The following is a 14294-nucleotide window of genomic DNA, read 5'->3' on the forward strand; positions in this document are numbered from 1 at the left end:
CATTTTCATCGGGAAAACATTTCAAAGTGTCGTTTCAATTCTATTTATTTATTGGAGTGTTTGTGGATACACGATATTTTTTGTTTTTCCGTCTGGTGCGTACACGAATAAATCAGAAGGTTTTCCGACGCGTGAGCTGGCCACATACAGTTGTCCATGCGAGAAGCACGGATTCTCCAAATTTAGCCCACACACTCGCTGCGATTGTCAGAAGTGCGATATTCCCCATTTTTATATATATTTTTAAATCCTTTATAATTTTAATTATTTAATTGCTCCTTCCTCTCTTCCTTGGCATGTTGTGAAATTTCTGATAGTTGGATAATAAACCGTTTTATTGTAATTTGTCTTTTTAAATTATTTTGAGTTGATATTAAAATTTGGAAAAGGGGGATCCCTAGATCAGTAAAATAGGTGAATTTCCTTCTACAACTTCGGTTGTAGTTCATGATACAGTTAAGGCTTTAACAAAGTTCGAGCGATTACGTAATTAGCAAAAAAAAAGTTGAAATAAAGTGATTAAACAAAAATTATAATAAATATCGTAAATAATAAATGCATATATAGAGATATTTTTTGGAGGGGGGAAATGGTCTTCACAATTTGAAATCGATCGAACACACTGTGCTCGAATGCTCGTGTAAACGCGCATCATCTATCGTAGGGTAAATGCCAGAAACCTTCGCGGGAGTGTATTAAAAAAAACTTCCCAAAGCTTCATGGCAATCGTACTACGCCACAAACCTTCGCTGGAGTATATTAAACAACTTAAACAACAATATTAAACAAAGTTTCACGGCAATCGGATAAACGGTGTGGTAATGCATGAAGGACACACACACAGACACACATACATTTATTTTTATATATATAGATTAACTATTTATTAAAAATTTAATACACTAATGACAACAGGAATCAGCAATGAGTTGATAAATGACTATTATAGAAAACTACTTCCATAAGGAATCTGAGTTAAAAATCTGATCTGGACATTTGTATTTTGATATATAATTTAAATTCAAACTTTATTTATTATCCTTGATTTATATTGAGTGATCTGTTACAAGTTGTAGAGCAAATATCTAAATAAAAACCATATTAAAAGTTTAATCCTGCAAGTAATACTTTTTTAGTTTAAATTACCAGTTGAAAATGCTTTTGATAGTATTTTTCCACTAAACTGATGCAGTAAGATGACATTTTATCACCATTGGAGATTTCAATCAAATCCAGACATTCAAGAGGACATTTAAACTAAGGTTTTGTTAATATTAATCTTTATTGAATTAATCAGGAACAGAATCAAATGAGTTTCTGTGAGTCAAGTTTTTGAAAATAATCGACGAATGTAATCTTTGAAAACAATAAGGAGAATAAGATTACACATGCTGCCAATTTGCCTTGTATAGAACAGTAATTAACTAGTACCAAGTATTTGAGAAAAAATTGATTAACATTGTTGGTAATTGCAGAGTTTGAAGTTAGCAATTAATTGAAGTTAGATCACAGAATAACTTAATCTCTGTATTTTTGTAATGTAATGTAATTAGAATTTTTTATGGCAAAATGGGACACTTGTTCTTTGTTCCAAATTTGGTTTATTCTCTATCATTAGAGTTCATAAAAATCACACTCGAGAAGTACTTGAATATCTAGCACAAGTTCTTGGAAGCAATGAGAACATTTTAGAATTGAATAGTTCTTAATTCTTGCATCTGAATACTCTCATCTTTAGTTGGAATCACTTTGGATTAATTTTCATTACTCTTACTTCAAATTTAATTCATTCTAGGAGGTCATTTGAAATCCAAATAAATTTTTCCCATTAGAAATAATGGAAATAAATTAATCCACCCTGCCCAAACAATACTCATTTTGATAAACTTAAAACAGCAAATACACATAATTTAAGGTAAAAATAACACATTTATAAATGCCCTAAAAATAAATTAAAATATGAAAACCATAAATGAAATACATAAATAGCGTATAATAAAATGAAAATTGCATGTATTGGTTGCACACCATGGAGTTCTTCATCTGAACATAGATGTGTGATTTAATTATAATGATTGTGAAATTTAACATGTTATAGATAGATAGATATATTTATTATTTGTTTAGAAGCTTACTTTAAACTCTTTATTTCACATTTTGTTTGAATAAAATCATGCTAAAATATCTTCGGATAAAAAGCCTATCAGGCATATTATGCTTTACGAGTTTTGAAAAGGATATAATGCCATACAAATAGTAAAAAAAATTGTAATGTGTGCGAGGAAGATGTTCTTAATATTTGAATGTATCAAATGTGGTTTAAAAAGTTTCGTTCGGGAAATTTCTGTATGTTTGGGGCACCCAAAAGCTGTAGACAAAGAAAAATTGCAGGAAGAAATTGTTAAAAATCGACAAATAACACACAATACAGTATATTTAACAAACAAAAAAAAACTAAAAACATACAAACGTAATGCAAGAGTAAGAATAAGAGATGACTTGGAAACGCAACAGATTGAGTTTATGCTTCGAACACATTTTTTCACTGTGCGCACAGTTTGAACTTTAAAGCATCATTTGAACTCCAAGGCAAATTTTTGTTGAATTTAGGATTCAAAATTAGAGTCATTCAAAGTACAAGGTACACTGTAGTAATTTTTTTTACATATGTAAAAGTGACTTTATTATGAAAATAAATATAACTAATAGCATTATCTGACTTTCATCTTTCTAATCTGCTGTCCTTTGCTCAGATTTGTATATCACTATCGGCCCAACTATCAGACTATAAAGTTTCCTTTTTAACCTAATCAAAATTCATATGTCGTAGAGAAAGCCACTCTGAATGTACTTTTGCCAATCTACAATTATTCTATTTGCCACATTAAATTCTCCAGTTGCATGTAAATAAATTTAAAATTAAGAAAGAAAAAGAATGATTAACATTAAATGCAAATTTTAATAAACACTAATTATAAATTATTTAAAGTAAATTTTAGCACAGTTTTCAAATAAAATTAATTAGTAATATCTAAATCTGTGCTTATGATAGTAGTGCTTTCTCTTCATTTATTATAGTTTAATTGCAAATTTTTTTAGTTTACTCATTAAATAAACATTTCTATTAATAAATGTATGAAAAATTATTTTAGATTTAAGTTGTTCAAATGCTTTTTAAATTTCTAATTATAAATAGAACCATATATTCCCGAATTTATATATCTTTTTTAAATTCTGATTTTTCTTAATCTCTTAAATTTTTTATCTAGAATTTGATCAGTCAGTAAAAACAAGTAAAGAAGAGGCTGGGGAAGCTTTTAAAAAAATACCTGAAATAGAACAGTTAATTGACGAAGCAGAAGATAAAACAAGAGCTGCAGAAGATGCACTAAGTGATGCGAAACTGGCTGCTTCGGAATCAAAAGATGCTGCTGAAGAAGCCCAAAGAATTGCAGAAGAAGTTTCGAAGGTAAAATACTTTCTTCATTTAGTTATTACAGTTATTTTGCCTTTTGTATAATAAGTTGAAAATGTTTAGTCTTCATATTAATTTTGAAAATACTGTGTTTTCTTCATTCTAATGCACAATCATATCTAAAGTGCATTTGATTTTTGAGGCATCAAAATTCGAAAAGAAGTTAGCTAGCAAATGTAATGCTTGCCAAATGTCAAAAACTAAACCACAAAAAGTTAATAAGCTTAAACAGTACTAAATACATTTTTTTAAATGTGTTTTACATTGGTGTGCAAAACTTATGCAATGATGTAATTTTTAAGCAGACTGCCATGAAATTGTAGAAAAGGGCTAGTTGCAATCAGTATAATGAACATCCAATTCAGTAGAAAAGTAATTTGTATGCAAATATCAGGAAGAAGACATCACAGATAACATGAGAGCATGCAAAACACATACAGTCACTGCGTGTGATGCAAAACTACGATAAAAAGGACAAAAGGCACTATTGAAGACATTCACTGCAAGTTCAAGTGAATTCATACATGCAATATGGCTAGAAGGAATTATCTGGATGACTTTACACATTGTAGAATGATTTCCAGGTGATTTCTTGCAGAATTATAGCAAAAGAACAATTGTTGCTTGTTTTGCACACCGGTGTATTTTCATGTTTATTAGTGCTGCACATTATCCACATTTTCAGATGTATCTATTATCAAGTACAGGGAACTGTGGACCAATACAAAGTCACAGTCAAAATTACCATGTAATTAACAAATTTTTAACAAGAAAGATTTCACATCTATATGCACAAGTATGAAATTTACTAGATACATAGTATCACACTGAAATATCTGTATACATTCTACAGCATAGTGGATGATTCTCTACTTAAACACAGCTTTATAGGAGATAGATTTTTCTACTGGACATTGTTCATTCAGCTTGCTGTAGTTCAAAACACCACCAAATCATTCTAAAAACCAAAACCAAAGTAGTTAGTGAGATGTGTACTATGTCTATTATAATTTTGTGCTCGATTCCAATGCAAATCCCAATATTTGAGACCAGAAAAGTCTAAAAAAGGTTCACAAATGATGTGCACCTTTTTTTGGACTTTTCTGGTCTCAAATATTGGGCTTTTAATGTACACATTTCTAATTATAATTAGATTCTAATTATAATTTTTCTTTATTGCTAATAGCTTTAAGTGATACATTTCCTCTAAAAATAGTTAAAATTTAAAATAGAAAATAGCTTACTGATTAAGAAGTCAATTTCAAAAAATAGTGATAAGTGAGTTTGACATCAAATTTATTCAAAAAGCATTCAAATACTCTAGAACCAAATGTTCCGGTGTGTTTTGTGTCTAGATATCCTCTAAAATAGGCGTTCTTAACTTACGTGATGTTTTAAGCTGCAGTATTTTACCTAAAATATAGTCATGTAGACAAGAAACAAATATTTATATCAAATATTTTTAAACTCAGATATATTAAATTGATATTAAATTAAAATAATATTAATGTGTTTATGAATATTAGGTTTATTAACATAAAAATATCTCTACCAAAATTAGAAAGTGGGCTGTATTGAAACATTTAGTTAGTCATATGTTGTGCACTTTTGCTTTAAAGATAATATGATCTAAATACGGTGAAACCCTGTTTATCTGGCTCAAACGGTGTCAGGCCCAGTCCAGAAGTCTGAAAATCTGGAAAATTCATTAACGACATAAATAACACATTTTATGTATATTTAATTTTATATTTCTAATTTCTTCTCCGTTGTAACAACTGCTTTCTTTCATTTAGATATTATTTTCAGTGTTTACTTTACTTCACAAAAGAGGTGATCGAAATGATTGTAACTGTGGGTGTTGAGTGAATAATAACACACAAAGTTACAAACAATAAACTTATGTTATTAACATGTTGACTGCCCTCAGAAGTACAATATTTTTATACAACAGGAAAGTAGCAAATTTTTATAATTGAAAATCTTAAAAGATTAGAGAAGATTCAACAAGATGTTAAGATCACTCCCACAGAATACATAACAATGAAGATCATATTTCAATTTACAGAAAACAAATACATTCTTGCAAGCTGCGATATTACACTCATGCTAGAATATGCTTAGGAGTTCTTTGATTTTTCTGCATTTATAGGTTTTTCCATGTGTCTAGCTTTCATACTTCTGAGACAGAGATTATGTTTTATAATCTGGATAAACTGGAAATCCAGATTAATGTGATCTGGATAAACAAGGTTCCATTACAGATCTTTTTATATAGTAGACCTCTCTTTTACAACTTAATTTATTCTTCCAAAATCATCATTAAATTGAATTATTATAAGATAAGTCATCATATTTCCCATATGGTTAGTGTCATAAATTGATTGTTTCCAGAAATGTTTTTTTTTTAATTAAAATAATACCATATAGAGACAAACAAAAAAGAAAAGAAATCCAGAGTAATACCTTGACTTACGCTACCCCGACTTACATGAACCCGGAGTTACGCGATTTTCAAATCTCATGGATTCATCTTTTGTTTGAGCAGCACGCAGCTCTTGATTACTCACTCCCCCCACACTATTGTTCAGCTTACATGTTCGGATGTGTCACGCGGAATTGACGCATAAGTTACAATTTATTTTGTGTTATTTATTTCTGTGTTTGTTATATTTACGGAGACTTGAGATACTCTATGGTGATTTCTTGTAACCATGAATGAATCAAAAGACGAGATAAGATTAACGAGAACATTTATTAGCTTACATACATCCGACTTGGCTTTTACACAAATTGTGAAATTATACCCCAACTTACGTGAATTCAACTTACGCGGTTATCGCTCGGTCCCACCTATCGCGTAAGTTTGGGGTATCACTGTACTTAAAATACATATCACATAGTCAAAATAGAAGATTTATATTAGTTGTAAAAAGAGCTGTGATGCAAGTTGATTGTAGTCTGAAGTCTATTATCATATTTTAAATTTTCAATTCTGATAATTTACTTGAAGATAATGAATACAGAAATCCCTGAATCAATAGCAAGATTGAGGCCGAATGTGAAAATGTGTACATCGGATGTTCAGTGTTGCTTTCCTGTAAGCCTAGAAGTTTGACAATGGTGTTTGGATAATCAGTGGAATCATGCTCGACATTCCAAACACCATTGTCAAACTTCTAGGCTTACAGGAAAGCAGCGCTGAACGTCCAATGTACACGTTTTTGCATTTGAAACTTCAGCCTCAATCTTGCTATTAAAACATCTTTAATCTTATATATTAAAAATTATATGTCCACTCTATTTTCTGATATCTTTAACATACAAGATTCAAAAATTCAGAATTTTTTATTATAAAAGTTATAAAGAATATATTTAAAATCTACATTATAGAACAGTAAATTATAAAAATCTCTTATTGTGATTTATTATAATTATCATTACTAATTTTTATTTTAGGAGGCAGATAACATTCGAGATGCTGCAGAAAACACAAAAGATAAAGCTGCTAAATTAATGAATCAAGCAGAGGGAATCGACGAAAGAGTAACGGAAACGGCCGTTCGCGTCAAAGAAAAAGAAAATGAAGCCGACGAGAATGAAGCTTTAATTAAACAAGTAAAATTTAGATATGTTTTGAATGCTATTAATTTTAATTTTAGAATATGTTTAAACTTGTATTATGGTATAATGCTGAAGAAGTGTAAAATGATAATGTAGTTCTAATGGATCACCAAGGCGATCCAGAACGTGATGTGGGTAAGAATAAATGAGGACTGTACAACGAAAATTAGAGAACAAAAAAAAAACTTTATATATATCAAATTCCTTTTTGCGTTGATACAATAAGTACTATAGAACATGAGCTATCGGCTTGTAACAATCTCACACGACTTTCGTCTCCTTAATATTATACTCACTTTCGAAGTTCGCGAGTACCGATATCAAATCGCTCACGATGAATGTTACAGACGAATTACATAGCAGATCCACCACCCCGACATTTCATATAGGGCAGTCTCCTTTGTGAGTGGACATCCGATTGGAGCTGCGACCATGTGGAAACGAAAAAAATCTTCCTTGGACTGAAATAATGGGCCACGAAAAACAGTTTGATGATGTTCTTTTACCCAACCTTAGTCAGATAATTCCCAGACGCATACCGAGTCCGATGTAACCCGATTCCTTCACTTACTTAGTTCAATCTGCTCTAAATTGCCGGTTCTTGTCCATATCCGGATCGAGTCCTGACCTCCTTCGTCCGTTTTGTCCCTCGTCTTCCCTTCTGCCATCTAGAAATCACACAGAAGCAAGCCAAACTCTCCTTACTTTCCTCTCAGGTCGCCCTTTTTATAACTTCCTATAAGCTCCTCCCTTCACCTCCATGTTGTCACCAAAGGGGCCAATCAAGGCACCGACAAACTCCACCATAAGGTGGCGCGCGATACAAAACTTTGAAAAGAATAAACAAAGAACTCGAACAAACGTGTGACAACACACAGTATATAATAAAAAAGAAATAAAATAATACACGTGCCTAGCAGTACAATAATGTACAGTACAAACAATACTTCATACTATGCATTAGTATGTGATTTTAGTACCTAAACACTAACTGAAAGAGAAATAAGTAGAATGCTGGCTTTAGAAATGAAGTTTGTTAGTGATATAATGAGAAAACTGTGATAAAGTCAACATGAAGAGGTTGGAAAAAGCTTTGTCTTAGAAAGTTTGCTAAGACAAAGCTAAGGGAAAATTAATAAGATAAGATGAAAATAATTTGGACAGATGGAAAAGATATTTCTAAGAAGCTTATAAGAGAAAAGTTGTGGGAAAGCAAATTAACGGAAGATCAAGAAAAAGTTGGAGATAGATGATTGAGCAAGATATTTGTGAAGTCTCGGATGGAAAACAAACTTTAAGGTTCAAATGATGAAAATTTGGTGAGATAGTTAAGCTCTCACCTTTCAGAATTAAACAAAGCAAGACTTAAAGTCTAGCTTAAACAAAGGAAGTTTTTCCAACAAAACAGAAAACAGAAGGTGAATTGTGAGGCGAATGGAAAGTCAAGGGAAATTTAGATGATTAGGAATTGTGTTTAGGCACAAAGTTAATCTCTCCTGCACACGCGAAAGGTTTCAAATTGTCATCAAGTTATAAGGGGAGTCCAATCAGCAAGCAGAATTGAAGGGGGAAATTGATAAAAATGTACATTTCAAAGATGTGAGGTTCTTTGTTCATTGTTCCAAACAAATCTTCGGTTTCCCATTAAAATCTGTTGTGTGACCCATCATCTTTCTCCACGAGATGTCCAATCTCCTGACGAATCCAGAGTTGTTTGTGGCATTCCTAATTAATTCCTGCAACGAGGACCACCTGTTTCCAGGCTGCAGTGCACCCCGGGGTCGTCAATCCTGCTGACCAGAACTGAGGAAGACTCTGGATTATTAGTCTTTACTAAACTCTCAACCATGTAAAATTGTGTCAACGGTGACGTTGAGATATTTGTTAGAAAACCCTTTTTTAGTCTCATTAAATGGGTAAAGATGGTATAAACTTGTCTCAGTGAATTTCATGCTCACACACGATTGTCTCGACCCTTGACCGTCTCAACAATTGCACACAGTCGGCAAACCTTACAATGGTGTCAGAGAAGTGGGACGTTAAGTCCCCCAATCTCCACCCACCTCGTTGGCAACCCTTACATATGTACAAAAGAAGAATTAATTCGAATACCATACAGAAAGTGGTGTGTAGAAAGAAAGAGATGGTAACTACCTATTTAGCTAACCATTCTTTCCTCAGCATTGAGATGAAAGGAAGCAAGAAGATGACGTAAATTTTGCTTTCATAATTTAATAAGTTGTTGGAAAATTTAATCATATAATACTATACTGAAATATTCAACAAAAAAATATGGCACTTCACAAATCATAGTAGATAATTTATACCAGTTATAAAAATAAGGGATTATAAAGATCATGTTTACTGTAAGTGATGTGAAATTTTAGTGTAACACTCAATTTCAAGCTAGAAATTTTGATATTTATTATCTTAAATAGTAAAAAATTGGTATTGTTAAATATATAAATTTAATAAATAACTTTTAATTTAAATTGTCAGATTTAAAAATTATTTTATTAAACTATAGGCCTTTGAAAAAGTAAGTGAAGCAAAAACTTCAGCCGAAGGAGTAGCAGATCAAGTGAATGAGGCTTTGAATACACTTGGAACTATATTAGAAGCTCTTGGTATGTTCATTGTTATCATTGTTCTTAAAGATTTATCCAAATATATAATATGATTATGTAAATTAATTCAATCTTATTTACATTTAAAAATTTTAAATAAGATAGAAATAACTTTTATACATGTTAAACCCAAAGTATAGTTTAGTTAAATATAAGTCAAAAAATACCAAATTTCTTTTGGTATACAGACAGTTTTCACTTTTATGTTGGGTTATATTCCCAAAAACTGTAGATAAATATAGTTTTATAATAACATAATAATTATCCTTGGAAAAAAGGGATTGATGTTTCTTCCTTACAAAAGGTGTTTTCAACATTTCTAGTAGGTGCTGTCTAGTCTGTTTTTATTCTATAAAATTAATAACACCAAACTGCCAAATGTTATTTCAAAGAATTGAGTAATTTAAGCAAATTAATGTATAAAGATGAACGAATGAATTGGTAACGTCAATGCATTGGAGATACGAATGAAACAATGAAGGCTCATCTGTATAATTCCACAATTTTATAAATTAATTTTAATTTAAAACTCAAAGTAATTAAATTTAATAATTAGAGATAATTTAAGTAATTAATTTAGAATGGCAGAAAGGGCATTTAAAATGCCTTGACAAATGATTTATAAAATTATTCTTAATTGCTAAACTGTCGATTTACATAAACCAAAAATGACTTTCTGCGACATCGTTTATATTTTCAAAACTAAAAGCAGACAACCCATATTCACATCTTTTATTGATGTTTTAAATGTAAAAAGTTAACAAAAGTGTGATTCAAAAGTCTCCATACATCGATAAAGGAGTTATTATAAAATCACATAAATTATAGAATATATGTATCATTTAACTGAATACGAATATGAATGCTTTCCTTCCACTTATAGCTAGTTCGTATTAGCATGTTTGATGTTACGTGCATACACACAACACCAGCATGTTTCATTAGGTGATTTACGTTTTGTATGGAGACTTTTTGAATCATCCTGTACATAACAATGCATAAAATTTTTACAGTAACCATTAAATTTACTTTCTATTAAATAAATCATTCATTCGACCTTACGGAAATCGAATAAACAAATTTTATAATTGAAGCCAAATGAATTATTTATTTATGATAAAAATTAAGTTAGCGTGTGAAAAGTAAAAGACAAATTAATTTTCTTTAAACATTTTTATAGATGAACATCATGACATTGATTTATCGCTACTCGACGAACTCGAACGAAAGTTAAATCAGGCCGAACAGGATTTCTCGGATGCCAATTTAGATAAACGCTTAGATGAACTTCTCGAGGGAAGGCGTTTGCAAAATCACTGGATAAGAGACTATAAGCTGGAAGTGGATCAATTAATGAAAGATGTTAAAAATATCGAAGACATAAAGAATTCGCTTCCTAACAAGTGTTATCGTAGAGTGGTATTGGAACCACCTATAGTTTAAAGATAAGAGAAACAAACTTAATTAATAAGATATATATTAAAGAACTGAAATATATTGGGTACAATAAAATTGCTTTAATATTACAAACAGGTGCTATCGACATGCCAAAAAAGTCAGCATGTTCCATCCGTGTCCCATAATTTTTTATCACAATTTTAAGGCATTATTGTACATAAAGTTATTGCTTTATTATAAGTTTATTGAATATTTTCAGATAATATTTTGCTCTATTATAGTTAAAAATGTTGAATTTCTGAAATTGCTAGTTTTTTCCAGTTTTTTTAAGAGAATATATAGTCTTATAAAGGGTACAAATTTTTTATAATAAACAGAATCACCAAAGCAGCAAATACATTGTATTCGGCTATGATGCCGTCATAACAGTATTGTCTTTATTTTAAGACAGTGTGGTCCAAAGGCTCTATGTTTAAGACTTATTACTTTATAGAAATGTTTAGCATCATGCTGAATTTTTAAGAATTTTTTTATTTTTTAGTTACCAATTTAGATTATTTTTCTACAACTTGTTTCGTTTGTAATTGTGTTTTTGTCTTTCAAATTATAATACCTCTCCTTATACCACGAGTAATTACTCTGGACGGATCACACTGTTATAAGATGGACTCGAACTTTAGAAGTATTGTCAGAAATTTTATTACAACAAACTCTGCATCAAATAAATCTAATTTTTACGTTAATCAATCTTAAATCCGTACTTCGGATAGAATTTCGTAAAAATTGGTTTTATTTTTTGCGTCAAACGCTTCTGTTTGGTACAACACGAATCAAGCTTTAATTTACAATTTTTAAAACTTTATATTATTTTCTTAGTAACAGAGTATCTATTTTTTGAAAAGAAATTTGTAAAATAGTTATTTCTGCTTGTCTTTTTATATTTCCTCTACCAGAGATGTATATAAAATTTATACATAATGAAAAATACTGCCATTATTAAATTACATCTCAGGCAAATGTGCAATATTAAATACTGTATTCTAGTGTAACTGTGTTTTGTGTTGTCGCATTTTTTAGTCTTTTGTAGCATGATGTGTTGAAATAAAAGATATTTGCTTTTTGTAAATATTTTTCTTTTAAACATACAATTTATGTTGATTTTAGAATCTTTGGAGAATAGAATTCTCCATAGATTACACTGAATTAATTCTGTCCACTTAGGCAATATACATTTTGTTGATACAAGCAACATACTATGAGTTAACGTTGCCCATTACAGAAGACTCTAACCCACAGTGAAGTTGATCTGATGCAGTAATTTGCAATTTTTTTGAACTAGTGGCACATTCATAATTTTTTATGTATACATTGATGTGTCAGTGTCTTATCAATGATGCTCTAGTATGTATTTATGAAATGACATTGAAGAACTGTAAATGACGAACTGTATCGCAGGGAAAAATATATGAATAATGATGAAAACATAAAAAATTTGGCATTTTAAACAATTCTTTTGCAGCAGGTCTATGAGAAATTTGTGACACACCAGATAAGAATTGTTAGGTTAATAGGAGAAAATAGGATGCAACAGATGTAGATCACTCCACCCATGAAAACTCTTAGGATTCTTGTTGGGATTCATACTGAAATCTGTTAGAACAGCAGGCAATGCCTGACCGCTTTCGTGCCCACCAGTGGCCAAGCGGTCTTTGTACTCTGAACACGGGGGGTTTAGTTTGTGGGTTCACACCTTGCTCGGATGGGCTGGCCATGTGGAGTTTTCCAGGTTTTCTCCACATCTGTAATGCCAAAATAGGGGCCAGTTTCCCTTAAAAAGACCTCCCGGAAGGCATTCCCCTAGGCAGATTGCCCAAGTGTTGTGTTGCCATAACTAAACAAACAAACAACTAACTGCTTTCTAAGAGGTTTGATTATGAATCCAATCAAAAATGAAAAATTTCTGGGGGTTTCCAATCCAGACTGAATCCAGGCTCCTCAGAGTGACAGACTGATGCCTTTATCATTATACCACATAAAACATCCAGCCATCATCATCATCTGAAGGAAGGATTCAAGAAAGGTGCATTAGGGAGTGCACAAAATGCAGCTGCTCTCCTTAGGATTTTTCCTGAGTAAAGCCCTGTTTTTAACAATAGTTTTTTTCAGGTGCTCTAAAACGTATAACTTAAATACGAGTAATTTAATTAGTGTTGAATTATTAATAAGATAATATAGGTTGCAAGTACCATTCATTCTTTGCACATCATAATGTTTTCGAGCCCTGATGCTTCTTCTTACCACACAGACATCTGGCAGATTTCATTTTAAACTCATACCGTACTTTAAGAAATTTCTTAATGGAAGAAAACGCAATATCTTTATTCAATAATGCAATTTCCCGCATTGTTTATCGAGGATTATACCATAGGATGCCCATCTTTTTGTATTGATGCAATACTGTATTCTATAATCTACTTGTGAATTAAACAATTTAATAAAACTTTGATGAAATTATTTGTCTCCAAGCTTTACTCCACTTGGAAATTTTTTGGGGATTTTGCCCATGGCCGAAAATGCTCCTTTTGGATATCCATCTTTAAAAATTATTCCAAAATTATAAAACAAACCTAATCTTCAAACTTTTCGGTTAAAAGTTAGTTAATAAATTACCATGAACTTACAAGATATTTGAATTGAAATTAGTTACGTTTCAGAACACCTGAAAAAACTATCGTTAAAAACTGGGCAATCTTCTTGGCCAATACAATATATAAACACCCGAAAAACTCCAGGTGGCCACGCGCAAACCCACGACCAACTACCAGTGCTCATTGGTTTTATCCACTCGTCCATTATTAAGTTATACATACATATCCTCAAGCTCATAATCCAAAAAGGAATTTTTTCTTTCTTTTTTAACTCCGCCCTGTGGGCACTAAGAGGGCCTATTTTAGTAAGCCCATTATGGGTTCGGCCAGGCCCACAATGGGGCGGCCGAGTGGTGAGGGACGAAGCCCGACATATCCGGACGGACCACCCCCGAAAAAAATTCCTGGGAATTTATCGACCCGTTCAGATTCGAATCCGAGTTTCCCAGATCGGCTATCGGGCCGTCAATTTGATATATTTTTAAATGACAACAATCAAATGAACTCTGTGAACTATGATTT

General features: G+C 31.4%; 1 protein-coding gene across 1 annotated transcript in view; it reads left to right on the forward strand.

Annotated features, from left to right (window-relative positions):
• Positions 1-12230, forward strand: part of LOC111618838 (laminin subunit gamma-1-like) — a 57537-nt gene extending 45307 nt beyond the window's left edge. Inside the window, exons 23-26 of the mRNA XM_023360437.1 lie at positions 3270-3469; positions 6935-7093; positions 9627-9726; positions 10907-12230. Of these exons, the coding sequence (XP_023216205.1) occupies positions 3270-3469; positions 6935-7093; positions 9627-9726; positions 10907-11169 (722 nt within the window). The 3' untranslated portion in view covers positions 11170-12230. The remainder of the gene's footprint in view (positions 1-3269; positions 3470-6934; positions 7094-9626; positions 9727-10906) is intronic.
• Positions 12231-14294: the final 2064 nt, after the last annotated feature.

The sequence above is a fragment of the Centruroides sculpturatus genome, unplaced genomic scaffold (genome assembly GCF_000671375.1).
Source record: "Centruroides sculpturatus isolate CEXI.00-Female unplaced genomic scaffold, Cexi_2.0 scaffold13, whole genome shotgun sequence".
In the NCBI taxonomy this organism is placed as follows: domain Eukaryota; kingdom Metazoa; phylum Arthropoda; class Arachnida; order Scorpiones; family Buthidae; genus Centruroides; species Centruroides sculpturatus.